Raw genomic sequence first — 27,530 nt, 5'->3', positions numbered from 1 at the left:
ATCCTATCAAAGAATCTCTGAATGTAGGAGTGATGGATGGGTGAAAGCTGATTTCCAAAAAAACTTAATGTTTTTCAATACTAAGCCAAAAATGTTCAAATTAATAAGGCATTGTCTTCTACTTTAAAAAAGCAGGCAGCTGGAGGCTGTTAAGAACCAAGATACTTTGAGTCACACATGTCTACCCACCCTTAACATTCTGGGCAAAAACAGACCATACGATGTGGCCAAGACTCACTTCCCTGCCTCCCCAGAAACAAATGCCTATAAAGCACCCCCCCACCCCCACCATCACCAAAAAATTAGTCTGTGAAGCTCAGAAGCCCCCTAATTCACATCTAAGGGCTTTCACCTCTACCAAGACAATGCAGCTTTCCCTACAGACAACAGCTTCACTTCTCTTCAAAAAACCAACCTGAAATATGAAAAGAAGAATTTTCTCATGCTAGAGGAATGAGAAATTGAGAAGCGAAATGAAAAACCCCTTAATATAAGGTCAACTGGATTACTGACATTCATACTTCTCAGGCACAGGGCTGCACATTAATCTCCCAAATGCCAACAGACCCTGCATTACCGAAGGCCAAGTGCTCTCTCTCCCCGCAGTGGGAGATAATCGAAATGACCATGACCCAGTGCTCATTCCCCTGCAATCCTTCAGAAAATTATTAATCTTATCTAGTTAGGGTTTATGAAAAATTTAGTATGCATGTTACAGCTATCTTCTCCTCTAGCTGTCAATATAGTGTATCTTTCCACATATCAGTGCCTTGATTCTCCCAGAATACATATGACTTAGGAACCAGAGAGAAAGACAGGCCACTTTACGGTGATGTAATGGCTGTGGAAGTCCACTGACTACCTTGTAGAAGTATCTCGCAGGTCTAGATGGAAGGTCCACCCCGTTGGAGGGCAGCAGAATTTGCCCTTGCCCTTGGGTGAAGCTTTCAGGTAGGGGACTCAACACTATCTTCGCCACAAGATCAAATTTAACCATTTGTGGAATGAGCCTATATTTCCCTAGATAAGAGTGCTGTGGCCCCTCTGTGTGCTCTACGGCACCCCTTCCCATTCTACGTGAAGACTGTTTCCCTTGCGTTTTGGGCCAGTGAAATTAGCATCACGTCAATGGAGAGCTCATGCACACACCAAGCACTTTTGATCCCCCACTAAGTACGAGCTCTTTATTTGGAATACTCCCTTTATCCCATGAGTGTAAGAGACTCATGAGTTAAAATGCTTAACGTTTTGTTTAGGGGAAATCGGAAAGCCAGGTAAGATGAACAAACCAATATACCCAGAGCATGGCCCTTCAACACTTCAGCATGCCCTTACTTAAAGGTATTTCTCAGTCTCCCCTAAAGAACAGCTTTTTATAGACTATGCCCTACTCCAGCCATGCCCAGGACAGCAGTCCCTACTGCATGCTGGGAGAATGCCATTCCCTAACTACTCTCGGCCAGTGTAGCTTGTCATCTGATTGCAACCTACTATAAGGCAATATGAAACCATCGCTTCTTATTCCCTGTAAACATCGTCTCAAGTTCTTTCTGAAGAAGCTGTACTTGGCCTAAAACATGGTTGATTGAGAGAGATAAAAAACTTAAATCATCCAAGTGCTCGGACTCGCCCTTTGCATAACCATGGCATACATCACTCAGTGAGGGTTCCGCCCACGGACGGCAGGAAACATGAGTGCCTCTCTTACCATAAACCCGAGTATCTTAACAAAGATAAAAGTGTTCAAATGAAAGCCTGTTTAAAGGGTCTTTTTTCCCCTTATTCATTCCTTTATCTATTACAGTTTTACTGAGATGCAATTTGAATCCCATAAAATTCAAAGACAGGAGAGATCTCTAGGGGTAATGAAATATTCTGAACCTGACTGTAGTAGCAGTTGCACAAATCTATACATTTGCTGAAAATCACTGGATTACACACTTAAAATCAATTATGTGAGTCACCAAGGATTCTGAGCATGGGTTGCTCCTAAAAGGGCCCAAGAGAGATGTGTTTTCTATCTTTTCTCTTTGCTGTGATGTAAACTAGAGTCCAGATCAGCCGTGGGCAAACTACGGCCCGCGGGCCAGATCCGGCCCGTTTGAAATGAATAAAACTAAAAAAAAAAAAAAAAAGACCATACCCTTTTATGTAATGATGTTTACTTTGAATTTATATTAGTTCACACAAACACTCCATCCATGCTTTTGTTCCGGCCCTCCGGTCCAGTTTAAGAACCCATTGTGGCCCTCAAGTCAAAAAGTTTGCCCACCCCTGGTCTAGATGTTACCTTCAAACACTAATTATCTCTGTGTAGCTCCAAAGAATGGCTGAGATTCAAAATTGAGTAAGTCAGCTTTTGCTTGTAGAAATGCACAATGAAATTAGGAATACAAGCTTCTTTACAAGCGGTAAGCTGTTGAAAGCAATGTCATTTAAAAATACATACACAGATAGAGTCTTTTTTGAATGAACTCACATCAAGGGCATGCCCTCATCTGTGACTACATGACTCCTCTGCAGGGCTATCCACTCAGAGAGCGGGCATTACATCTGGATCCCCAGCTCCAAGCACTGCGCCCACCTGTGCTGAAAGTGTAAAGCCGCCTCTCTAAGAAGGAACCAGGGAACAATGTGAGCCAAAATCAACAGAACGAAGAGAACACTAAGCACCCAAAAGAGAAGAGGGAACGAGTTGGGGTGCTTGTAGGAGGGGGAGCAGGACTGGCCCAGGAGACAGTCTGGGGAGGATGAAATAAGGTCATCAGGCTGTGAGTTAGGAAACGTGAAAAAGAGGAATCAAAAACAACAAACCCACAGAGCTTATCCCAAAGCCTCTATTAATCTCTGTTTTATATCACCCGTTCACCACCTTGGTTTCCCTTCTGCAGCGGGCTCACAGCATCAGGCAAAACAATGCATTTCTTTAAACCCTGAGTCTGTACATCACCAATTTATCCCAACCCCACTCGGGCCGATTTATCTCACATTTACAAAATCCTTGTGGGTGATGAATATCACAGACTCATATTACTAGGGCAACCAAAAATAAATAAAAATGTGAGGAACATTTTCGCTTCTCTCATTTAAAAAGAGCACCTAATGGAAAACATGAACAACCTAGCAAGATTCTGGTCATGCACAACAGGGCATTTACACATACTCCTTACTTTAGAACAATTTTCATCCAGAAACCTTAATGCAATCATCCATCCCACGCTGACTGCTATCAAGAATTGTACTGTATATGATTGCAGAACCAAGAAGAAACCCACCCCTCTGTGGTTTGATAAAATAATTAAGTTTCCAAACTTTATATGTAAAGATCATTCTCCCCCTAAAAATATACCTACAGTTTGTTTGGATCCTGGGCCAAAAGTGAAAGCATTCAGAATAATGAATGTAATCTGACTTACAACAAACTGGTATCATGTAACAACTAACTATTTTATGATCATTTCAAACCTAGGGTCCCAAGTAAACCCCACTTAACCCCCTGAAATACTGCTAGGAAAAAACATAACAAATATTGACCTTTGTAAAATATCCAAACAATGTAGTTAGTGTGAAATAAACAAGAAAAAACAGCAAAGGATTAAGACATAAAATATACTTCTTGGAAAAGGGACAAGAAAATAAAACAGAGGAAAGTGGGGGATGGACCAGAATATCAAATAGAGAGAAGAAAGAGGGAAGAGAAAAATCAAAACAGAGAGACCATTTTCTTCTGCACTCGGGAAATTAGAGTTACAGTCCAGGGAGCCCGAGAGGGAGAGGCATCAATTAACAGGCTTACACTAGATGCTGTGACTGACAAAGACGTACATGACGCATTCTTTGCCTTCAAGTACCTGGCGTTCTAATGCAACATATAGGACCTATTCTTCAGAATAAAAATAATAATAAAATGTGATACATACATAAACAGTGCCCCAACGGTGGCAAAACACAGAAGAGCAAATCTGTGTAAGAAAATAAAGAGGCCCTACTGCCTGGGGCCTGAACTAGTCCATTATCACCTGGGTCACCCAGGCTCTAATGCAGGGGTCCTCAAACTACAGCCCGCGGGGCCACATGCAAATACAAATATTGTATTTGTTCCCGTTTTGGTTTTTTACTTCAAAATAAGATATGTGCAGTGTGCATAGGAATTTGTTCATAGTTTTTTTTTTAAACTATAGGCCGGCCCTCCAACGGTCTGAGGGACAGTGAACTGGCCTCCTGTTTAAAAAGTTTGAGGACCCCCTGCTCTAGTGTTTCCCAACTGAATCAACCTTCCTGAAAGCACACCTGATCACATGTCCTCATCTCAAACACGTACCTGCCCTAGAGAGCAGGCAGCCCCGTAGTGCTTCCAATCACCTGACCTCAAGCTGTCTCCAATGCCCAATCTCCCATCACACCCACCCCGTCCTCCCCTCCCACACACCCTGCAGTGTCAGCCAGGCTACACCTCCTGCGGTTTCAAAAATGCACTGTACCAATGGACATAAGACACTGGGGGGTAGGGGAGGCTGGGGGATTGTAAAGGGGCGGGGGGAAGGAGACATATGTAATACTCTTTGTAATACTTTAGGCAATAAAAAAAATGCACTGTAGCTGCCTTCCCCTTGTCACTGCTCACACTGTCACTTTGTCTGGGAGGCCCCTCAGGCCCAGACCGTACCCATTCTCCAAAGCAAGTGCCACCTGCACACTTCCCTGATCCTACACGGAGGGAAGCTCTCCTCCATCCAGGTCCCACATCACTTTATCTGCACCATTAAGACCCTTGCTTCTTTCTACCTTGCGTTCCCATATAATACACGCGCACACACAAACACATATATAACATATACACACATTTAAATAGAGAAAACCGCCTCGCTGGGGTGGCTCAGTTGGCTGAGCCTTGTCCCAAGCACCAGGAGGTGGCAGTTCGATTCCCGGTCAGGGCACATGCCCGGGTTGCAGGTTCCATCCCGTCAGAGCATGTACAAAAGACAACCAATCCATGTTTCTCTCACACTGATATCTATCTCTCTCTCTCTCTCTCTCTCTCTCTCTCTCTCTCTCTCTCTCTGTAAGCATATCGTTAGATGAGAATTTAAAAAAAAGAAGAGTCAGAACGGACAATTTCTCTCTAAAACTGTGCCACGACTTCCACGTCCACCCGAGACTCCGCCCGAGAGAACAAGTGCTTGCGTACCTGTGGCCGGGGTGGTAGGCCGCTGTGCTGACGCCACGGGGATGACGGCCACTGAAGCTGAAACAGTGACTCTCCTGATAGCTCTGATTTGTCCCAACGCTAATGGAAGGAGGTAGAAAAGAAATACACGCCATTAAACCCCAGTGAGAGGCCACTCAACACTCACTGTAATTAAACCTAAACGGCACAGATACACAAATACTGCCGAGGATGCAAAACCACCAGAACACTCATACATTATAGTGGGAATGTGAATAATATAAAAACTTTAGACAAAGGTCGGGTGGTTTCTTATAAAGATAAACTACATCTACCCTCTAACTCAGCAATTCCACTCAGAGATAGTGAACCAATGGAAATGAACATGTGTATCCATAAAGACTTAGACAAGAATGGCCATAGTTTTATTTGCAATGTCCAAAACTGGAAACTCAGAAGTCCAACAACAGAAGAATGGATAAGCAAGTCATGAGCGCTGTGGACGGAATGCTGGTGACCATCCCTCTCCCCACTCTGCCCCACTGTACAACATCTAAACAGAAGTTGCTCCGGGAGAGCGTGTGGATAAGGATTTACTGGAAAGGGGCATGAGGACGCTCTGGCATGACGCTGATGTTCTGTATCTCACAGGAGTTTGAACTACACAAGTGTATGCATTTGCCACACCTCACTGGCTGGTACACTTAAGATCTGTGCATTTTGTTGTATGCAAATTTTATCTCAAAAGAAAAAAACTATAAGCAAATATTGAAGTTTAATTAATGACAGGCATTCTAACGTATTTAAGTAGTGACTCTGAAACTCATTAAAAACTGAGATTGATGAATGGCTGGACAGGAATGTGAGACAGCAGGTACAGTAGAAATGCTAGTAGAATGTAAGTTGAGGTATATGAGTCTTCACTATACAATTCTTTCAAACTTCCTATTATATTTGCAATTTTCATAATAAAATGCTGAAAGAAAAAAAAAGAAACAACAAAAGCTGACACTAAGCCAGAGAAATAAACATTGTTTTGTCAAATAGGTCTTCCCAAACAAAGTATTTTACTTTCACCTTACAAGGTAACTTCTAAGTTCTCCTCGGTAATTGATGACTAAGAGTTCTGCAGACCACTGTGCACTTGCTTTATATTCCAGAAAGATCAACCCAGCAACGGCATAGCTCAAATCACCTGCTAGACTCGATGCCTGAAGAGGGAGAAATTAAGTTATTAAAAAGATAGAAGTTAACATCTGTAAGTGAAGATATCCGAGACATTGGCCTTACCAGGTGACTCTACATCAGAGAGCCCCAGAATTGATCTGCCAGTCAGAGTGCCTACAAGTAGACACCCAAGTCTAGACCAGCCTCCCAACCACAGCTGGGACCACAGCTGCCTCTTTGGATGAGATGTTCACCTAGATAAGTGAACTTATGTTCACTGGACATCCATAGCCAAACACACACACACAAACACAAACACACACACACATACACACAAACACAGACACACAGCAATGCCACCATTCAGCCTCAAAGGATTCTGAGATACAGAATTCAGATAGAAGCCTTCAAATGTGGATTTCTACTTCCAGCAGTAACCAAAGCTAAAAAAAAGTCTCCAATTACTTTCCATTTCCCTTTAAGGAAGGACATTTACTGGTTATGCTTCTATGCATGCATACAAGTCCTTTAGTTGATCTCTTACCCCCCGACCGCCGGCCCCGCAACCCCCCCCCGGCCTTCCTGCTGCAGTTTGACAATCTGTTTGAGGCAGCTCTGCCTCTGTATCTATTATTGTTCAAAAGTTTATAATGGTCTCTATTATCCATGAATGAGTGAGATCATGTGGTATTTTTCCTTCATTGACTGGCTTATTTCACTTAGCATAATGCTCTCCAGTTCCATCCATGACGTTGCAAATGGTAAGAGTTCCTTCCTTTTTAGAGCAGCATAGTATTCCATCGTGTAGATGTACCACAGTTTTCTAATCCATTCATCTACTGATGGGCACTTAGGCTGTTTCCAGATCTTAGCTATGGTGAATTGTGCTGCTATGAACATAGGGATGCATATATCCTTTCTGATTGGTGTTCCTGGTTTCTTGGGATATATTCCTAGAAGTGGGATCACAGGGTCAAATGGGAGTTCCATTTTCAGTTTTTTAAGGAAACTCCATACTGTCTTCCATAGTGGCTGCACCAGTCTGCATTCCCACCAGCAGTGCACAAGTGTTCCTTTTTCTCCACATCCTCTCCAGCACTTGTCGTTTGTTGATTTGTTGATGATAGCCAGTCTGACAGGTGTGAGATGGTACCTCATTGTTGTTTTGATTTGCATCTCTCGGATGATTAGTGACTTTGAGCATGTTTTCATATGTCTCTTGGCTTTCTGAATGTCCTCTTTTGAAAGGTGTCTATTTAGGTCCTTTGCCCATTTTTTGATTGGATTGTTTATCTTCCTTTTGTTAAGTTGTATGAGTTCCCTATAAATTTTGGAGATTAGGCCCTTATCGGATATGACATTGGCAAATATGTTTTCCCACACAGTGGGTTTTCTCGTTGTTTTGTTGATGGTTTCTTTTGCTGTGCAGAAGCTTTTTATTTTGATGTAGTCCCATTTGTTCATTTTCTCTTTAGTTTCAAGTGCCCTAGGAGCTGTATCAGTGAAGAAATTGCTTCGGCATATGTCTGAGATTTTGTTGCCTTTGGATTCTTCTAGAATTTTTATAGTTTCCTGTCGTACATTTAAGTCCTTTATCCATTTTGAGTTTATTTTTGTGTATGGTGTAAGTTGGTGGTCTAGTTTCATTTTCTTGCGGAAAGGACATTTAAAAGTACTCACTTACTGCCAACTTCTCCCCTCACTGGAAGCTTATAACATCCTTTGGTATCTCTACTCAGTACTTACTACCACGTGTTAGTAACGGTGGACTGCATCTGGATACTGCGTTACGAAATACAAAGAATAAACTATTTCGCCCTAACTGGTCTGGCTCAGTGGATAGAGCGTCGGCCTGCAGACTGAAAGGTCCCAGGTTCGATTCCGGTCAAGGGCATGTACCTTGGTTGCAGGCACATCCCCAGTAGGAGGTGTGCAGGAGGCAGCTGATCGATGTTTCTCTCTCATCAATGTTTCTAACTCTCTATCCCTCTCCCTTCCTCTCTGTAAAAAAGCAATAAAATATATTTAAAAAAAAAAAAAAGAATAAACTATTTCATGTATGCATATCTACCTAGATTCTGCACATCTTAAGTTCACCATTTACTATTCAGATTTATATTCCTATTCCCCTCTCTTCACATTCACTCACTCGAGTGCTTACACGAAAAGGACACTGAGAAGCCATGTTACCGGCTGAAGGCGCGCACGCACCGGGGCAATCACGAAGAGCTCACTCCCCATGAGGTCGAACACCCGCACGGTGCCGGTGCTCTCGGCGTAGGCCAGCAGCGTGCAGTCGTAGCTCCAGGCCACACGCCGCCACTGGGGCTTCGGGTCTTTTGGAACTGCAACAAAGAGGAAAGAGTGCTTTTGCCAATAAATTATAAAGGACGCTAACACAGTTACTGCAACTACAATTAAGTATTCAATCATATTACATCACCTCTTAAGGATCTCTCCTGCTTCGGTTCCACAGATGGGAACAGTTCCCTGAACCCCCTTCAAGTAGGAGTGGGAAACCTGAACCATGGCCAGCTCTGCCCACATGTTGAGAAGCAAAGCCCACGGACACCAGCACCCTGAATGCCTGGCCTGGTAGAGGCTCAGGAATAATACACCTCCAATATTTTGGAATTAAGAGATTAAAAGCATAGAGAATGGGCAGAAAATAATTCCAATCCAATGACTGCAATTCCTCTAAAAGCAAAAATTAAACATTTCAACCGAGAGCTTTTAATACTAGTATATCAACTATAGATGCCAAGGAAATAGCATGATTATGCTGAGAGTATCAGAAATATGTATACACACATATAAAATATATATTAGGCAGGTGAATTGAGACTTGTTCTTAATCACACAATTATAAAATATTGATAATCAGCACCTTAATAACCCAACACCTGTATTTGAGGTTTCCAATGGTTTTGGGTTTTTTGTTTTTGCTTCAGTTCCCCCTGCTAGAATATCAGAACTGAAGAGACAGGAGGAGCAGTGCCTTCCCTTTACCAATAAGAATTCCAGCTCAGACTGTGTGGCTCAGTGGTTGAGCACTGACCTATGAACCAGGATGTCACAGTTCAATTCCCGATCAGGGTACATGACCAGGTTGTAGGCTCGATCCCCAGTGTGGAGCGTGCAGGAGGCGGCCAATCAATGATCTCTCTCATCATTAATGTTTCTACCTCTCACTCCCTCTCCTTTCCTCTCCGAAATCAATAAAAATACGTTTTTTAAAATTCCAGATGATCAGGAGAATCAAGGTGACATGAATCCAGAGCAGAATACAGGAGGGTTTGGTGGGTTTTCTCAGAGCCTACGAAGATATTGCATACACTCTGGAAAAGCAATCTTTTTTAACGGTAATAGAATGGGTAAAGAAATGAGTTCTCTGTCCTCAGATAGCTTTAAAAAAATCAAACTTGGAAGTCAACATGGGAACAAAATGATAAACTGCACAAGAATACAAGATGCGCACACACACAGATTCTCCATAAACACGACGACAATTTAATGCCCTGAAAATATTCCTGCGCTGCACAAACACAGCCCCACTTCCCCACTATGACTGCTTTCCCTGTGACAACAGGCTTTGCCTCCTATTTCATTTTCCTGGGTAAACAGATTTACGCACCACATTCTGTATCTGTTCAGAAATAAGTTCCGTCTGAAGGGGACTTGTTTTTGCTTTTACTCCTGGTTATAACCAGGGGCTCTGGGAAACTCAGCATGTGTTTGACCCGGATAAAGATATGTTTTCATTACAAGGTAAGCTTTTACATAACAACTGGAAAATAAAGATTTTATCACTGGATGTTCCCAGTTGGCTGTGTGGTCTGGGAGAGCTGCAAATGTCCTTGGAGTTGTCTGAAAAGTAATCCAAAGGCTGGGGTCAAATTAGCCTCATCCGCCTGGCCGGCGTGGCTCAGTGGATGAGCGTCGACCTATGACCCAGGCGGTCACAGTTCAATTCCCGGTCAGGGCACATGCCCAAGTTGCGGGCTCCATCCCCAATGTGGGGCATGCAGGGGGCAACCACTCAATGATTTTCTCTCATCATTGATGTATCTCTCTCTCTCCCTCTCCCTTCCTCTCTGAAATCAATAAAAGTATATATTTTTTTAAAAAATGTTAGGTGCCTGGTGAAGCTGGCATACCTGCTCACATCCTGCCCTGCCGCAGCCCTTCCACCTGCCACGTGGTCCAGCTCTTGCCACCTCAGAGCTTAGGTCAGTCTCCCTCTGCCTGGACACTCCCGCTGAAGCCTTCCCGGCTCCCAGCATCTTCCCAGGCTCCACTCAGTATCACGTCCTCAGCAGGCTTTCTGTCCCCCTCCCACGGAGCCTCAAAGCCCATCACCGTCCTCATTTCCAACGATTCCATTTCCTTCACCGTTCTTATCCCAAATAATAATACCTTTGTTTGTCTACTTTTATCGCCTTCCTATTCATTAAACTATAAATTCCAAAATGTCAGGCCCTGTGCCCATTTAGGGAGTAACTTGACCTCGTGCCCTCTGGTCCATAATCGGTGCTCGGGTGATAAAGGAGCGCGTCAATCCAGTGCCCATGTGCCCAAACTCGAAATGGGCATTGCCAAGGATTGAAAACTAAGGAACTCTGGGTTCTACTCTCAGGACAGCCACGGAAGGGCTCAGTGTGACCTTGGGGAGCAGTTTCCTTTTGCAAAATGAAGGGTTCAATAAACAATCTCGCACATACATTCTTTAACTTTTTAAAATATTTTTAATTATACATGACAGTCCAGTCGATGTGGCTCAGTGGTTGAACGTTGACCTATGCAGGAGGTCAGGGTTCAATTCCCAATCAGGGAACATGCCAGGGTTTCGGGCTCAATCCCAGTAGGGGGCATGCAGGAGGCAGCTGATCAATGATTATCTCTCATCACTGATGTTTCTATCTCTCTTTCCCATACCCTTCCTCTCTAAAATCAATAGAAACATTTTTTAAAGTTATTGACAAAAATAACAATATATTGTGGGGGTTTAACATATGTAAAAAAATTTGAAAGAGTACAAAAGAGCCAGGAGTGAATGGATATATACTATGCAATAAAATAATTTTTAATAAACTACACATTTTAAACCCAGAGCAAACGCTAAAAGGAAACAGAGAAAAACAAATAGCAAGAAGGTAGAATTAAACCTAACCACACCAGTAACTACATTTAAGTATAAATGTTCTAAACATTCCAATTAAAGGACAAAAATTTTCAGACGGGGGGGGGGGGGGGCAGCAAATTCCATTATACGCTTACTATAGAGATTTACATTAAATACAAATATACAGATTAAGTGTAAAATGCGAGAAAAAGATATGTTATGCAAATACTAATCAGAACAAAGCTGGAGTGACCATGTTATCATTAAACAAAACAGATTCTGGGACAAGAGTATTACTAAAGATAAAAAGAGACAGTTCTTCATGGCAAAGGAGCCCATTTCAACAAGAGGACAGAATAATATGTATACACTCCTGAAAATTAGAACTCCTAAGTATATAAACACTGACAGAACTAAAGGTAAAATAAAGAAATACACAATTATAATTAGCTATTTCAGTTCACCTCTCTATGCAACTGATCTAACAATTAGAGAGAAAATCAGAAAGGATATAAAATTTTGAACAGTTCTAATGCAAAAAATATAATTGACAATTATAAAACACTATAACCAATAACTGCCCCATACCCAAAAATCAGATTCTTTTAAATTCTTTTAATCAAATTATTTTTTAAAAATTTTGGTTCATGAAGACAGACCACATGCTGGACCATAAATCAAGACTCAATAAACTTAAAAGGTTAAAATCATATTGTAGATGTTCTTTGACCAGTACAGAATTAAATTAGATATCAATAACAAAAAGATGCTTAAATTAGAACAGCCTAAAATACTTATATAAGAGGGGTTCAAAATCAATGATCTAAACTTCTTTCATCTAGAAAAATAAGAGCAAATTAAACCTAATAGACAGAGGAATGACATAATAAAAATAGCAAAAATCAATAAAACCAAAGAAATCAAAACCTAAAGTTTTCTTGCTGAAGAATAAATTAATAAATTGAAAAAACCCTGGCCTGACTGATCAAGAAAAAATGGAGAGAACACAAATTACCAATACCTAGAACAACAGAGGGGACATCAGTACAGATCTGACAAAAGGATAACAAGTAAAGGGATAATAAGGGAATATTATAAACAATTTAAAGCCAATATATTCTATAATTTAGAAGTTTCCATGAAAAACTAGAACAAAAGGAAACAGAAATTTTTTTAACGTTTTATATTATTTTTAAAATTTTAATTAAGGATTAAATAAATAAATAAATAAATAATTTTTAAAAAAGAATTAAAAGCATGCCCTAACCGGTTTGGCTCAATGGATAGAGCATCGGCCTGCGGACTCAAGGGTCCCAGGTTCGATTCCAGTCAAGGGCATGTACCTTGGTTGGGGGCACATACCCAGTGGGGAGTATGCAGGAGGCAGCTGATCGATGTTTCTCTCTCATCGATGTTTCTAACTCTCTATCCCTCTCCCTTTCTCTCTGTAAAAAAATCAGTAAAATATATTTTTTAAAAAAATTAAAAGCATACAAAAAAACTTGATTTCACTGATGAACTTTATCAAACATTTAAGAAAAAATAATTCCAATTCTACACAAACCTCTGTTAAAGCAGAAAAGGAAAGAACATTGCCAACTTATATTTTGAGACCAGAAAGAATACTCCAATACCAAACCAGAAAGACATTTAAGGAAAATAAAATCAACAAACCAATATCCCCAGGAACGTAGATGCAGTATCTGCTGCCCGTGTTCTACACAGCCGTCTGCACCAAGGCCTAGTGACGCTCCTTCCCGCCTGGCATGAGGGACCAAGTACAGCACTGGGCTGCTTACTGCTCAGAGATCAAATTTATAGGCACTTTCTGGATGACTTAGGACACCTACAGCCTAACACCTAAGGTATTATTCACTTGGGGAAAAAAAAAAGATACTTTGGAAAGTTCTTAAATTTCAACCTAAAAGACTTAACAATCTATCTTTATGTGAAGAAAGCAGATTATAAAACATTTTATTTTCACAGATCACATTGACAGTAATGGGTACTAGCAGAAAAATGTCTTAAAGAATAGACCATAAAATGTTACTACTACTTATCTCTGGATGGTGCATTTACTTTTATTTTCTACTTTTTGCTCATTCTTAGTTTCTAAAGTTTTTTCTGAGAATGTGTATTATTTTTTCAACACAGAAGATTTTTTTCTCCAACAAAATACAAAAAGGGGAAAACAGTTATAAAACCAGAGGCTCCATAATGAAATGTTTCATTTCCAAATCTGGGTGCTCCAAGTAGTCTATGCTCTGCAACCTTATTCAGGTCAAGACACACACGGAAATGCTGCATGTGTGGCACCGGAAGGTAAAGGGATGAGGCTGCTGGAAACCAGAGGGAGCCAGTCTGAGCTCAGGCTGTCACAGGGCCCTGGGCCAGTGGAGGGCAATGGGACCCACACACCTAGAGTAAGCAGGCTGCGGCTCAGCACTGGGAAGCCCTGGTCTGTGGTATCTCAGAATCAGGAGGTGCAGAAAACCTCTTTATTAACCCAGTAAGGCTTTAAAACGTCCAATTCCATGTTCTAGTTGCAGGGCACTCTTCCAGAGAGGGAAAGACTGAATTCCTCTTTATGGCCTGGCAAACAGAACCCAAACAAGTTGCAAAGCACATTTAAAACATTCTCGAATGGCCTACATCTTATAAAACAATAACTGAAAAATGCCAAAGTGGAACCAAACAGCTCCTATTTCAGTCTGCAGACTCCGAAATATGTAGTTTCAAAAATGCATTAAGTACAACTGGCTGCGTTTCTGCGGGCAGAGGCGTGAAACAGCATTTGGCATATGAGAGTCATTCCCATAAAGATGAGCCAGATAATAAGCAAATGATCGTTACCTCACATTATATGAAATGGAAAGAAGCCATTAATGCAGCATTACGGTCATAAATTCACACATTCAGAAGCCAACAAAATAAAACATTAGCTCTCAAAGCATCATTATCCCATCCAGGCTGCCACATTAACTGTACACACCAAAACTCTAACAAGTACTACCATTTGGGTGAAAGACTGAAGGGTGAAGCTTCCCATGTTCATGTTAACTTGTGTGTTTCTCACCTGGCCAAGGGCAGGTGTCTATTGCCAAAGCTCAAGGGGGCCCCGTCTGTCTGAGTCTGGGCATTCCCAGCAGCTGCTCAGATGCCCACAGACGGCTCTCTAAGCCCTCACTCAACACCAGGGCAGCACTAAGGGAAAGGCAATTGAATATCATCCTCAAGTTATTCTTCTGGGAACTTTTTGATCCTTGTATATGATTTAAGCCAGGTCTGGCCTACTTTCATAGGAAGTAAATTCAGAAAATGCTAGAGCCCCAAGCTTTAGAAATTCGCTACTCCCTTCTATTATTCTCAAAAGGATACTATGCAAACAGGACTCCTTATCTATCCTTACTGTTCCATTCATGGTATGTACATACATCTGTGTACGTTAGGAATAAAACCCATATCATGACAACTATCCATAAATTTATATATGCTTAACATAAACAAACATATTATACATGAATTTCTAAAATTGACCCATAGGATATAGGCAAGTATACTTTATTCATACATTCACTCATAAAAATCATTTTAATAGTTCTCAAGTGCCAATACTCACTTGATAGGGTCAAAATTTGTATGCCAAAAATTCTGTACCTACTATGAGTCAGACACCATGCTAGGCACTAGGAATAAAAAAATTAATTTAAATTTAGAAAAACATTGAGTAAGACAGGAGCTCTGCCTTTATAATTTAACTGTGAATTGGACAAGCAAATAAACAATTAGAAAAAGAAAGTAGATTAGGATCCAGTGAGAAAGGTTTCCAGAAGAACTGATGCTGGAACTAAAATATGTGCAACTACTTAAGTATAATGGTGGGAACTTCTAGGCAAAAGGAACTATTGGTACAAAGTCATAAAAAGAATGCTGGGACCCTGGCCGATTTTGCTCAGTGGTTAGAGCAGTGATGGCAAACCTATGACACGCGTGACAGAGGTGACATGCGAACTCATTTTTTTGGTTGATTTTTCTTTGTTAAATGGCATTTAAATATATAAAATAAATATCAAAAATATAAATCTTTGTTTTACTATGGTTGCAAATATCAAAAAATTTCTGTATGTGACACGGCACCAGAGTTAAGTTAGAGTTTTTCAAAATGCTAACACGCGGAGCTCAAAAGGTTCGCCATCACTGGGTTAGAGCGTCGGCCCAAGGACTGAAGGGTCGCAGGTTCAATACTGGTCAAGGACACATACCTCGTAGCTGGCCCCGGTCAGGCGCATGCAGGAGACAACCGACTGATGTGTCTCTCGCACATCGATGCTTCTCTCTCTGTCTCTCCCTCTCCCTTCCACTCTCTCTAAAAATCAATGGAAAAATATCCTCGGGTGAGGATTACCAAATCAAAACAAAAAAGCATGATGGGGTTGGAAAACCACAGACATGTGGCAGGGGGGATCCACAGGACAAACAGACTGTGAAAGGTCTCATGCCCTGAATTAGAAACTCTAACCTGCATTCTACAGTCAATGGCAAATGACTGACAGATTTTCCGCAGAGTAACAGCAGCAGCAGTAATAGCTTAATGTCTCCTAAGTACCTGCAAAGTGTCAGACGTTATGCTAAGAGCTTTATTCATATTTCGTATGCCCAGAGGTTAACATATTTACATAAGCTCACATAACTTTTCACAACCCCATCTATAACATCATACCCATATCACAGGTAATTGAGATGCAGAGAGGTAAGGGTACTTGTCCAAAGTCACCTATCTGGAGGACAGGGGAGCCAGATCTGAAGGTAACATGGTAATTCTCTTTTATGAGTGACCAATTGGGCAAGCTGTGCAAAGCTGGATTAGTGAAGAGCATCTAGAAGAAAACCGTCAGGAGACAGTCACGAGAAAGCAAGTGAAGATGTTAAAAGCCAGAACTGGGGCCCGAGGGCTGAGCGCAGGAGCAAGAGCCACCTAAACACACTCGCAGGCCCGCGTGGAGTCACCGGGGATGCTCCTCCACTGTGCCAGTCGGCACCACTGCAAAAACTCCCGTCTCTCTCCACCTGAGGGGCTGCAGACCTTCAGTCTAGGGAGCCGGTATCATGCCTCACTGCAGACATACACAGGGCCTAGGACAGCGCCTGGCACGCAGTGGCAAGCTTAATGTTTATTTGTTGAAGAAAGAAAGGAGAGAAAGAAAAAGAAGAAAAAAAATGTCTACATTTCCAGCTTGATACAGATAAGGGTACCACTGACCGTCCAGGGGATTGAGCAGAAGGAACAGATAACAGGGAGGGATAAGTTTTACATTTGCTTTAAGCCATAAAATGTATATCTTGTACGTCAAGAGAACTCCGTAATATAGAATTGTACCCCTGAAACTTGTATAATTTTATTAACCAATGTCACCCCAATAAACTCAATTTTTAATAAAAGAAAACTCTATAAGAACTCTATTACTACCTTATCCAATAGTACATGTGGATTATTTAAGAATACTGATTCTCTGACATACTAACAGAAAATCACCATTCATATGGGAACTCAAAACATTTTTAAAACATTTAATTCTTAATCTTCTCAATGCATTTGGATGGCTGAGAATGAGAAAAACTAGAAGAAAACTGGCCCCAGGCCACCAATGTGCATTTGACAAAGAGCTTCAAGACCAGCATCTCCATGGGGGGCTCGGGGAATCCTGTCTTTCACCATTTTGTACATTCCAAAACAATCGATGCCTCCCTTCTCCATGCTCGCTTCCACTGTCAAATATTCATTTCATCCTAACGCTGCTTTAAGATAAAACATGAGTGCCATGTTCTTCCAATTAAATGAGAAAATGCAGCGCCTGGGACGCAGTAAGGACACTGTAAATGTCTGTCATCACAACGACCAGGATTGTCATCATTACGATTCCCACAACTACCACCGCTAAACTAGCACAAGGTCATGCAGACGAACTGCAGGCCCTGTAAATAAGCAGAAGGAATGGGTGCACTCACCTAATCATGCCCTCTTACTGCCTTCCCGGTATACGCTTCCCAGCTGCCTTTTCACACACCGCTCCTGCAGATCAAACACCCACCCACCTCCCCCACCACTCCCACCCTCTACTCACTCTTAAGGCTGCTTTCCAAAAGTCACTTTTTCTCAACAATCTCATCTCACACTCTTGGTTAGAGACTCTCACCCAACTCTGTATTTTTCCTTCATCAGATCTGTCAAAGTTTACAATCATGTATTTGAGTGTCTGTATGAGGTACGGGACCACACCTTTTGCTCACAGTAATACCCCTAGTACCAGGAATGATTCACATTACATAAAACACACTCAGTAAATTCTTGCTGACTATATCAAAGAATGAGCAAATCCCAGACTTTTTTTTACTAGTATGTATCTGACCAACTGTTTTTTAAATATATTTTTATTGATTTCAGAGAGGAAGGGAAGGGGAGAGAGAGTTAGAAACATCAATGATGAGAGAGAATCACTGATTGGCTGCCTCCTGCACGTCCAATGGGGATCGAGCCCATAACCCGGGCATATGCCCTGACCAGGAATCAAACCGTGACTTCCTGGTTCATAGGTCAATGCTCAACCACTGAGCAACACTGGCCAGGCTTGTGCCACATCTGACCAACTCTTGATTTACACCAAAATATTTATTTCTTCATTGAATTCAAAATAAAAGACTACAGACACATACAAATACTTTATCACAAAACTGGCTTAGACTTTTTAAAAAGTTTCAATTTCATTCTGATCGATGATTCTCCTCAGAGGGAAGGTAGGGGAGGGTGGGGGTAAGGGGGAGAGGTCAACCAAAGGACTTGTATGCATGCATATAAGCCTAACCAATGGACACAGACAACAGGGGGGTGAGGGCATGAGTGGGGGGGTAATGGGAGGATAAGGACACATATGTAATACCTTAATCAATAAAGAAATTTAAAAAAAGAAAAAAAAATCTAGATTCAGATTTTTAAAAAAACCCTGTCCTCTTAGTAGTTTTATATTAATACTTAAGCAGCATTGAGGGGTTCAGTAAAAGTTTAAAATTTTTCTGGACAATAATGATTACCCAGTGTGGGGAAAGGCTAAGGTAAGAACAATGGCAAAAACAGAGGTTTCTTCTTTTCATTAAAGGTCTTGGGTCCCGAGTATGAAATAAATGAGCCTGTCAGCGTAGCATAAAAACCAGTGGAAAGGAAATATTTGGGGAAACACTTTGTAAAGTATATGATTGTCTAACCACTATGCTATACACCTGAAACTAATACAAAGTGATATTGAATGTAAACTGTAAATGAAAAGTAAAACACAGACTCAAAAAAAAGTTTCAATTTCAAATTTCTCCAAAATGCACATCCTAAAGCAAAATTAAGGTAGTAAAAGATATCAGTTAAGATTTTTTAAAATTTTAATAAGCAGTTTTAACAGTCTTTGTTAATAAATATTTATTTAATCTCTATTCTGACTTTTAAGAGATACTGTAAACTACTGCAGACTTGAAATTTTCATTTTTTAGAAATTTTGGAAACTCTTACCTTGACATTTCCCAATAATAGATGTAAAATCATCTTTGGCAGACCTGCAATGTATGCACAAAATGAAGACAATAGTTTTACATAACAACAGTATTGTGTACTACCATTCACCACCACAGATACTACAGACTGGACAACTTCTCTACACAGCACTAAATCATTCCTGCTCTTACAGACGGGGTTCTGTGCCTCAAATAAGACCCTTGCATTAGGGATACTACTTTCTTCCAACATTTCTTTTCATCAGGAATGGAGCTATAACAAGAATGAAGTGACATAAGCACAAGTGAGTTTAAACATAAAAATAACCAAAGTGTCTTTCAATAGATGACTGGATATGAAGATGTGGCACATGTATACAATGAAATACTACTGAGCCATAGAAAAGATGAAATACTGCCATTTGGGACAACATGGATGGACCTTGAGAATATCATGCTAAGCCAAATAAGTCAGTCAGAAAAAATCAAGAACCATATGATTTCACTCATATGTGGATTATAAAACTGAAAGCAACAAATGAACAAAGAAACAAACAAAAACTCATAGACACCAACATGCTGGTTATCAGAGGGAAGGGGGAGGAGGGGTCGTTAAGGGTAAAGGTTGTCAAAAGTGTGGTGACAGAAGATGATTTGACTTTGGGTGGTGGCCACACAGTGCAATCTACAGATGATATATCATAGAATTGCACACGTGAAACCTATATAATTTTATTAACCAATGTACCCCAATAAATTTAATTTTTGAAAAAAGGAGTCACACTATCAGCACAACTCTCAAAGAGATGCATTTCACATTGCTGCAACAAATGGGAGAGGAAATGCTAGCCCATCCTATGCATACGTGAGTTCAAACTCTGTACCCACATGGTGCTTAATCATACTGTTAAAGAAGAGGAACCCGCCTGGTACCGCCATGCCAAATTAATAATGTAGTTTTAAAAGGCTGTCATTATCGGCCCTGGCCAGGTAGCTCTGTTGGCTAAAGCATCATCCCAATACACCAAGGTTGTGGGTTCAATCTCCAGTCAGGGCACACACAAGAAGCAACCGATAAATGTATCAATAAGTGCAACAACATATTCATGTTTCTCTCTCTCTCCCTTCCTCTCTCTCTGTAAAATTAATAAAACAAATTTAAAAGGCTGTCAAACACCATATTGCTAATTAAATGATGAAGGATATTTTCTTAAAGGGGCATGTTCATCTTTCCACTTCCCCAGATCACTCTGCTGTCTTTTAAGGAACTTTACTTTCTCAGTAGACAATGTGTATTTTCCAGAACTCCGGAATCCACTCTTGTTGGACTGTGTGCTGTGAAGTCAGCTAAGCACATGCTCAGGAAGGTATGAAAAAGGAGGGGCCGCTTTGCTCCGTCGGCATCAAGCTGTATGTAGACGGACCGTGGGTCCGCACAAGACCAAGACACACTACTTGAGACCAGTGACATTCTGTTCTCTCGAGACATTCGGGGGCATTACGTACGCATCTAGAAGGCTTCTAAGCTGGGCTTTCCATGCGCTTTATTTTTAACTAATGTATCAGTGACAAAAGCGATAAAACAAATGCAACGAACTACGGAAGACCAGTTCATTCTTTGGGACATTAGGAACAGCAGGCAAAACATGTGGCGCCCTAAAATTGGGGACTACCTCTTGATCCAGACAAGGCCTAACTCCTGGTTCTCCAGAAAGAAGCAGTGAGGCAGAAACATGAGTTAATGGTAAAGTCCCTTTAAATGTGCCCCCTTTAAAACTCTTAGTTCTCATCCGTCAAGTAAAATGCTTCTCAGAGGACATTTTCAATATGAATATTAACAATTACCTGATCTCCACACACTGATCTTGAACAGCAGCCAAAAGCTTTCCATTGCTTTCATAGGGGAGAAAGAAGAAGAAAATCTGTATGCACATTTGTAACAGTCTTCCACACACATGGAGGGATTTTAAGAAGTTAAAATCATTTTTAAATGTTTTCATCTTTAGACCTTGAAATTAGATGACATTTGGTACAAAAGCAGGCAAAATGATTCAAATATAGCTTGAATTAACACATTTAAACAATGTGTCAAAAAAAATTTATATACAATAAATGTCAAGACTATTAAGCCATAAACACCCCAAAATGAATGCCATAATGAAATTTAAATGCTTACCCAGGTAGAGAAACATATGAATTTTATACATCCTTACCTTGCAAGGACCAAATGCCAGTTTATCTGTTTATTAACCAAGCGAACCAGTCCATCAGGGAGCAAAAAGGGTGCAGGGCTGAAACCACAACACACTAGTGAGCTTAAAATCTAATCGTGAAACACACACACACACACACACACACACACACACGCACACACGCACACACACGGCTGAAACCACAACACATTAGCGAGCTTAAAATCTAATTGTGAAAGACACACACACACACACACACACACGGCTGAAACCACAACACACTAGTGAGCTTAAAATCTAATTGTGAAAGACACACACACACACACACACACACACACACGCGGCTGAAACCACAACACATTAGCGAGCTTAAAATCTAATCGTGAAGGACACACACACACACACCCCAGAGGAAAAGCAGAAAACACTGGAGCTAGCCCTAGAGCAGAGCCAAAGGTCTCTTTCATAGAACTATATTATCTATCTTATCTCTGCAGCTTGTAAGATTAGACGTCCTCAAGGGAAAAGCAATCCAAAGTAAAGAATTCCATAAAACTATTCCTACATACATATCTAAAAGCTGAATTATATCCTTTGTCAGAATAATAATTTTTTGTTCCTTTGAGGACTCAAAATTAGCACTGTGCCTGAAAACACATATAACACTCAAAAGAATTCAAAAATACCCAAGAACTGAAAGCAAAAGAACCTTCTCTGATGCACGAGAGGGGATACGACAATAAGGACACAAAAGTTGTTTAAAAGCTTTGCAAGCTGCAGATCCCTCGTGTGGACATTCGAGATAAGGCGGAGAGCCTTCATCATTCAGGATAAGGCTCAGACGCACATCAGTGAAAGCACAAGTTGTCAGGAGACTATGTGAATAATGACTAAGGGAAGGAAATCACCCCAAGTCTGTAAGATACCCCGCCCGAGTGTGCCAAATATACGAAATGTCTATTTTATAAACTGGGTTCACCTATTATCAGCATCTATATCACAATTCAGTTCTGAAAACTTAAATCATAAACAGGACAAAATTGTATTTGATGTTCATACCGTTTCTCTGTGGAATTAATGACTCACCTGTACCAGATGTACTGGCGTAAAAATAATAAGCGATCTGTAAAAAGTAAATAAATAAATAGCAAAGCCAAATATTTCTTGTTGATAAAATCCAAAATACACTGTAGAATGAGTCATTACAAAACAGACTACAACTCTTAAAATAAGAGAATAAATATGTATTTTACAAGATCATATATTTGTTTATATTAAGTTCCAAGCTGGTGTATTCAAAACTTTGAAGTATTTCCTAACAGTACAAAAAGTAAAAGTGATTTGAAAAGGTAAATTTTGCCAAACAGGCTTTAATAAAACCATGGAGAAAAAAATCATAGTAATAGCCCTTTAAAACCAACGTATTTTTATTAAAAAATTAAGATACCATTTTATACTTTATAGTAAAAATTTAAATAATATCTAAAAATGGGGAAGTCCATGAAAACGAATTTCTAACACATTCTTGACAAATAATGTTTTATAGTATCTCATTTAAAACATATGTGCACGCAGTTAAGTGTATATCACTGGGTGAAGGTCTGAAGGATAACAGATTACCTGTGGGTGGCAAAATGAGTAATTTACTTACTCTAATTTGTGGTTACCTATATTCTCTAAGTTTTCTACAATAAATGTTATGACTCATATATATTTTCTGAATTTCCAGAACTTCAAAGCATTTATGATAACGAAAATTGCATATGCTAGCGATTCTTGTATCAGGAGATAAAATTATTTTACCTTTCTCAGAGAGTAAAGTTACAGTTAATTTCAAGTACTCAGCTCCTTGGAAACTGAATCTCCTCTTTATGAGTAGCTCACATTCACCAGTGTAAGAAGGATAGGCTTGCCCTAGCCGGTTTGGCTCAGTGGATAGAGCATCAGCCTGTGGACTGAAGGGTCCCGGGTTCGATTCCAGTCAAGGGCACATGCCCGGGTTGTGGGCTCGATCCCCAGTAGGGAGCGTGCAGGAGACAGCCGATCAATGATTCTCTCTCATCATTGATGTTTCTATCTCCCTCTCCCAGCCTCTCCAAGATCAATAAAAATATATTAAAAAAAAAAAAAAAAAAGGATATGCTTTGGGACCAGAAAGGCATGCAGTCAAATTCCAAATGAATGACCTTGGGCAAGCTTCCTCACCTAGCACATACACTCAGAGCAACACCAGCTTGCTGGCCTGGTAAAGCCTTGTACCAATACCCACAAGCCCTCCCAGCACCGCTCAGTGCGGCTAGTGCAATCCTGTGAGCACAGTGTACAGTCCGCCAGCAGTTAAAGAATGCCCTGGTTTGTCAATTTTGCAATTTAATTAACCCTGGCCCGATGTACCTGAAACATCATGTAAGCCACTTAAAACAGCCTGCACTGTCCTTTCACCGTCAATGTCCGCACTCTCTGAGGCTCAAACTCGGCTTGACTGTCTTCATTTCCTCCTGAACACATCCATCATGGCTAACTCAGGCCATACATTAGCTGTACGCTGCATTAAAAGTGTGTGCACATACACACATATACATGCAGACATATGTGTCTATATATACATATCATCTATCATGAAGATACATATATAAAATTAAAGTCAGGTAACATGTATGCTCGTCACTTTTATCAGGTTCTACATTAATACGTTAAGCGCCAAGCCTGTTTTGTCTTCCTTTCCATTTAACCTGCAATATCCGATTTCACCGATATGCTGGAGGCACCAGTGACCAACCAGTCTCGATGGACAGTGTCAGTCACTGGTGACTGACATGGCGCTTATCATGTTAAAAGTCTAAAAAACACATTTTTAACCCTTTTCGGTCCAACCTCGAGGCTGACTCGACAGACCAGGCGCTAGGAGCAGGTCCAACGTTGAGCAATAAGAACATTAAAAAGTTCAACATTCAATCCCGTCAATTAATTTGGACCAGACTGTTTGAATTCCAAAAATAACACTGGACCACAAAGGGTTAAATTCCTACACTTCCTAAAATGGCACAGATATGAATGAAATGGGGGGTGGGGGTTGGTGGGGGGGGAATTACCTGCTAGCCATATACTTAGATGTCTATAAATACATGTAGAAAAAATAAACAAGCCATCCGTACCTCGAACTGCTTTTGTGATGATGAAGGATGCACCATGTTTTCGATTGCCTCTAGGCTGCAGAAGGAAAAAAAAAAAAAAAAAAACTTACATTTGAGAATTTTCTAGCAATCCTTACACACTATGTAAAGTTCTATTTCTTTGTGGCTACTCAGAGCACTGGGTACAAATTACCAGTATTTAAAAACTACTCCTAGACAGAAACAGGTAGAAGCAGGCCTGGGGAAAGTGGGCGTACAAGTGAGCATAACGGAGTCACAGGCATCTGCGAGGATGAATCTTGCAGAGATAAGGGAGGATTCAGGCTGGAACTATTTCATATCAAAACGCCAGTCCAAAGACAAGAGAAGTCCAGGGCAAAGACCAGTTGGGGGCTAGAGAGGCCTAACCACGTTTTGCTTGCAAGAAAAGGGGTCATTTAGATTAAATATGTTCATGTCTGGAGACAAATGCACTGAATGTTTTATATCCACAGAGAAAATGCTAGTGGGGCCCACACTGATATATAATTGCTACATTAAATAGTTAAGTTTATTTCAAACAGGCTGTTTGGGCTAAACAATTCTAGGCACTACACATGCTGAGTGCCATGAGGTTTCAATGTAAGTTGATGCTGTGCTTATTTTTTTAAATCAATGTATAACGTTAAGTATTCTGAATCATTGTTGTTATTAACCAATGAGTGCTAAAGGGGCAGAAACTTATCCAACCAACAGCAGCAGTGGCTGCTTCCTGGCTGCATAACCTATAAAATATTCACACCGGTAAAAAACAAAGAGAAACTAAATAAATACCTGAAAAACAGTAATATATACAGATCTCTGCCCAGCCTACAAAATACGTTATTCGCGACGAGCAGAAACTGCAACGGGAAGGTTAAAGAGAAAGACAAACTGCACAGGAGAATGAGTAGTTTCTCCGGTACAGAAACACTTTTGAAAGATTTTGTAGAAGAGAATCTATATGGCCTGGACTCCGTGATCTTTGGTAAAAGTCCTTTTCCATCTTGCTGCACCCTCTGAGTCTGAACCCGTGCGGGCACAGGTGAGGCTCTCAATACACATCTGTGTGCTTCCTCTCTTCACCCTGCGGCCTGGCAGGTCCTCTCTGGGAACTGACAACCCCAGGTCCACGTCAGGTTACCAAGCCCCAGTGACCCAAGTACTTCTCCCAACAGCTGTCTTTTTATCAAATCCTCAATTGCAAACACCAGACTTCCCTCCCCACAGAGAACCCAGCCCGTGGCAGCCGCGCCTCACTCTTCACACCTGAGGCTATTTCTGCGCTGATGGCTTGGGGGGGGGGGGGGGAAATGTTGACCGATTGTCTCCCCTCCACACTGCAAGCCCCGCGCAAGTGCTTCACCTGGGCGCCCAGCACCGGGCGCGGTACCTGGGACACGGGCCCACACACACCTGCACGTGGTAAGTGCTTGTTGAGTGAAATACTCAAGAGCGGGCGCAACTCAGCTCCCGGCGGGAGTGAAGGCTTGACGCCCGCTCCGTGGCAGCCCGCCGGAAGGTCCACGGACTCTGGGTCCCGCTGCAGGAGGGCCCGCCCGGGAGGGGAGGGGACACGCAGTCACGGGTGAGAGGGGTCCTGGCGTCAGATGCTGCAGCCCCCTCCCAGCACCGCCCGGGACAGAACCAGAGCCCGCGGTGCCGCCCGGGACAGAACCAGAGTCCGCGGTGCCGTCCGGGACAGAACCAGAACCCGCAGTGCCGCCCGGGACAGAACCAGAGTCCGCGGTGCCGTCCGGGACAGAACCAGAGTTCGCGGTACCGCCCGGGACAGAACCAGAACCCGCAGTGCCGCCCGAGACAGAACCAGAGTTCGCGCGGTGCCGTCCGGGACAGAACCAGAGCCCGCGGTGCCGCCTGGCCACACCAAGCCCGGCTCTTGGACCCAGACCCCTGCCCACCCGCCGCGCCGTTGCTAGGCAACGAGACGCGCGGCCAGGCCCAGCTCCCCCGCCCACCAGCACCGCCACCCTACGTGGCCCTTCCTACGTGGCTCTGCCCGGGCGCCGTCGCGCCAAGCGGGCCCCGGGTCTAGAGGAGCCCGGTTCACCTGCACTTCTGTCTCCGGGGGCCACTCGGTGTTGACCAGCAAGTCATAGAGTATCGTCTCCTCCTCGCCCTCCGCGGCGCCGGGAGTGACAGCCGGCGCGGACTCGGAGGACGCCATGTTGTCCGGGCCTGGCAGCGGAGGGAGCCACACTACGGCCGCCCGCGAGGGACAAGCTTCCCCGACCGCGACCGCTCTTCCTGCCCGGGGGAAGGGGCGGAGTCTACTGGCCTGAAATGTTAGGTTAACCCCGTCGTGCCTGGGAAGTACGAGGACTGTGGCTTGTCTGGGATATGACTGGATTTCTCTGCGCTCCTTGGGTCTTCATCTGCGTGCGATCAGCCAAGTCTGCACCTCTCTTCCCCCGCCAGCTTCTGTAACATGAAAATGGTAAAAAGGCCCCCCCTGAGATGCTAGCATTCCTCTATGGGTTTGTTGCCTAATACATGGAAAGATGGCAAGTAGTGTTTTTTTAAATAAGCACCCAGAAGTCAGGCGACGCCACAGGTTAAGCCAATCACAGGTATCAAAGGAATGATGCCACAGAAGCTGGGAAAGGCGGTGAGGGCCAGCGGGGTCTGTGCTTAGTTTTTGCGGAGGGCAAAAAACTGGGGGATGACAAGTGTTAGGGAAAAGAACACAGAAGGTGAGGGGGATCTGGGAACCCGAGTTCAGGGAAGGTGATTGCAAATTTAAAAAATTGTCACTATCTATCCGGAGACAGCACAGATCCCACAGGCTCAGGGCCCAGTCCCACAAGACTGCCCACCCCCAACCGGACCCACCTCCCAACACACACACCACAGATGCCAGATGGAAACCCAGGTTACCACCTGTGCTTCTGACAAATCGACTGTAGATCAGAGATTTCCAAGACTTCCTTCGTGGATTCCAGTCATTTGCTAGAGCAGCTCACAGAACCCCTTTTATAAAGGATATGATGAGCGGCTAGATACATAGGGTCCCTTAACAATATCCTCAGAGTTTATAACAGTGCCTGGAACAGAGCACAGGACAAAATATATATTATTTGTTGAATAAACGAAAAACTGTCCAGAAAACCTATTTGACACATTGTATCCCGAAGGACTTCTCCCAACAGCTGTCTTTTTCTCAAATCCTCCATTGC

General features: G+C 42.2%; 1 protein-coding gene across 2 annotated transcripts in view; it reads right to left on the bottom strand.

Annotated features, from left to right (window-relative positions):
- The window catches only part of NBAS (NBAS subunit of NRZ tethering complex), a 209,243-nt gene extending 182,722 nt beyond the window's left edge, over nucleotides 1-26,521 (bottom strand). For both annotated transcript variants that reach the window (XM_036335298.1, XM_036335299.1), the window contains exons 1-9: nucleotides 26,405-26,521; nucleotides 24,337-24,391; nucleotides 22,268-22,304; nucleotides 21,203-21,280; nucleotides 20,835-20,882; nucleotides 19,009-19,052; nucleotides 8,546-8,679; nucleotides 6,245-6,378; nucleotides 5,189-5,287 (exon numbers count right to left, since the gene is read on the bottom strand). In XM_036335298.1, coding sequence (XP_036191191.1) covers nucleotides 5,189-5,287; nucleotides 6,245-6,378; nucleotides 8,546-8,679; nucleotides 19,009-19,052; nucleotides 20,835-20,882; nucleotides 21,203-21,280; nucleotides 22,268-22,304; nucleotides 24,337-24,391; nucleotides 26,405-26,521 — 746 coding nt within the window. The remainder of the gene's footprint in view (nucleotides 1-5,188; nucleotides 5,288-6,244; nucleotides 6,379-8,545; nucleotides 8,680-19,008; nucleotides 19,053-20,834; nucleotides 20,883-21,202; nucleotides 21,281-22,267; nucleotides 22,305-24,336; nucleotides 24,392-26,404) is intronic.
- Between the last annotated feature and the right edge of the window lie 1,009 nt (nucleotides 26,522-27,530).

Source organism: Myotis myotis, unplaced genomic scaffold, assembly GCF_014108235.1.
Source record: "Myotis myotis isolate mMyoMyo1 unplaced genomic scaffold, mMyoMyo1.p scaffold_m19_p_14, whole genome shotgun sequence".
In the NCBI taxonomy this organism is placed as follows: Eukaryota; Metazoa; Chordata; class Mammalia; order Chiroptera; family Vespertilionidae; genus Myotis; species Myotis myotis.
Note: the sequence above shows the minus strand (reverse complement) of the source record. Positions and strands in the feature narration are given on the sequence as shown.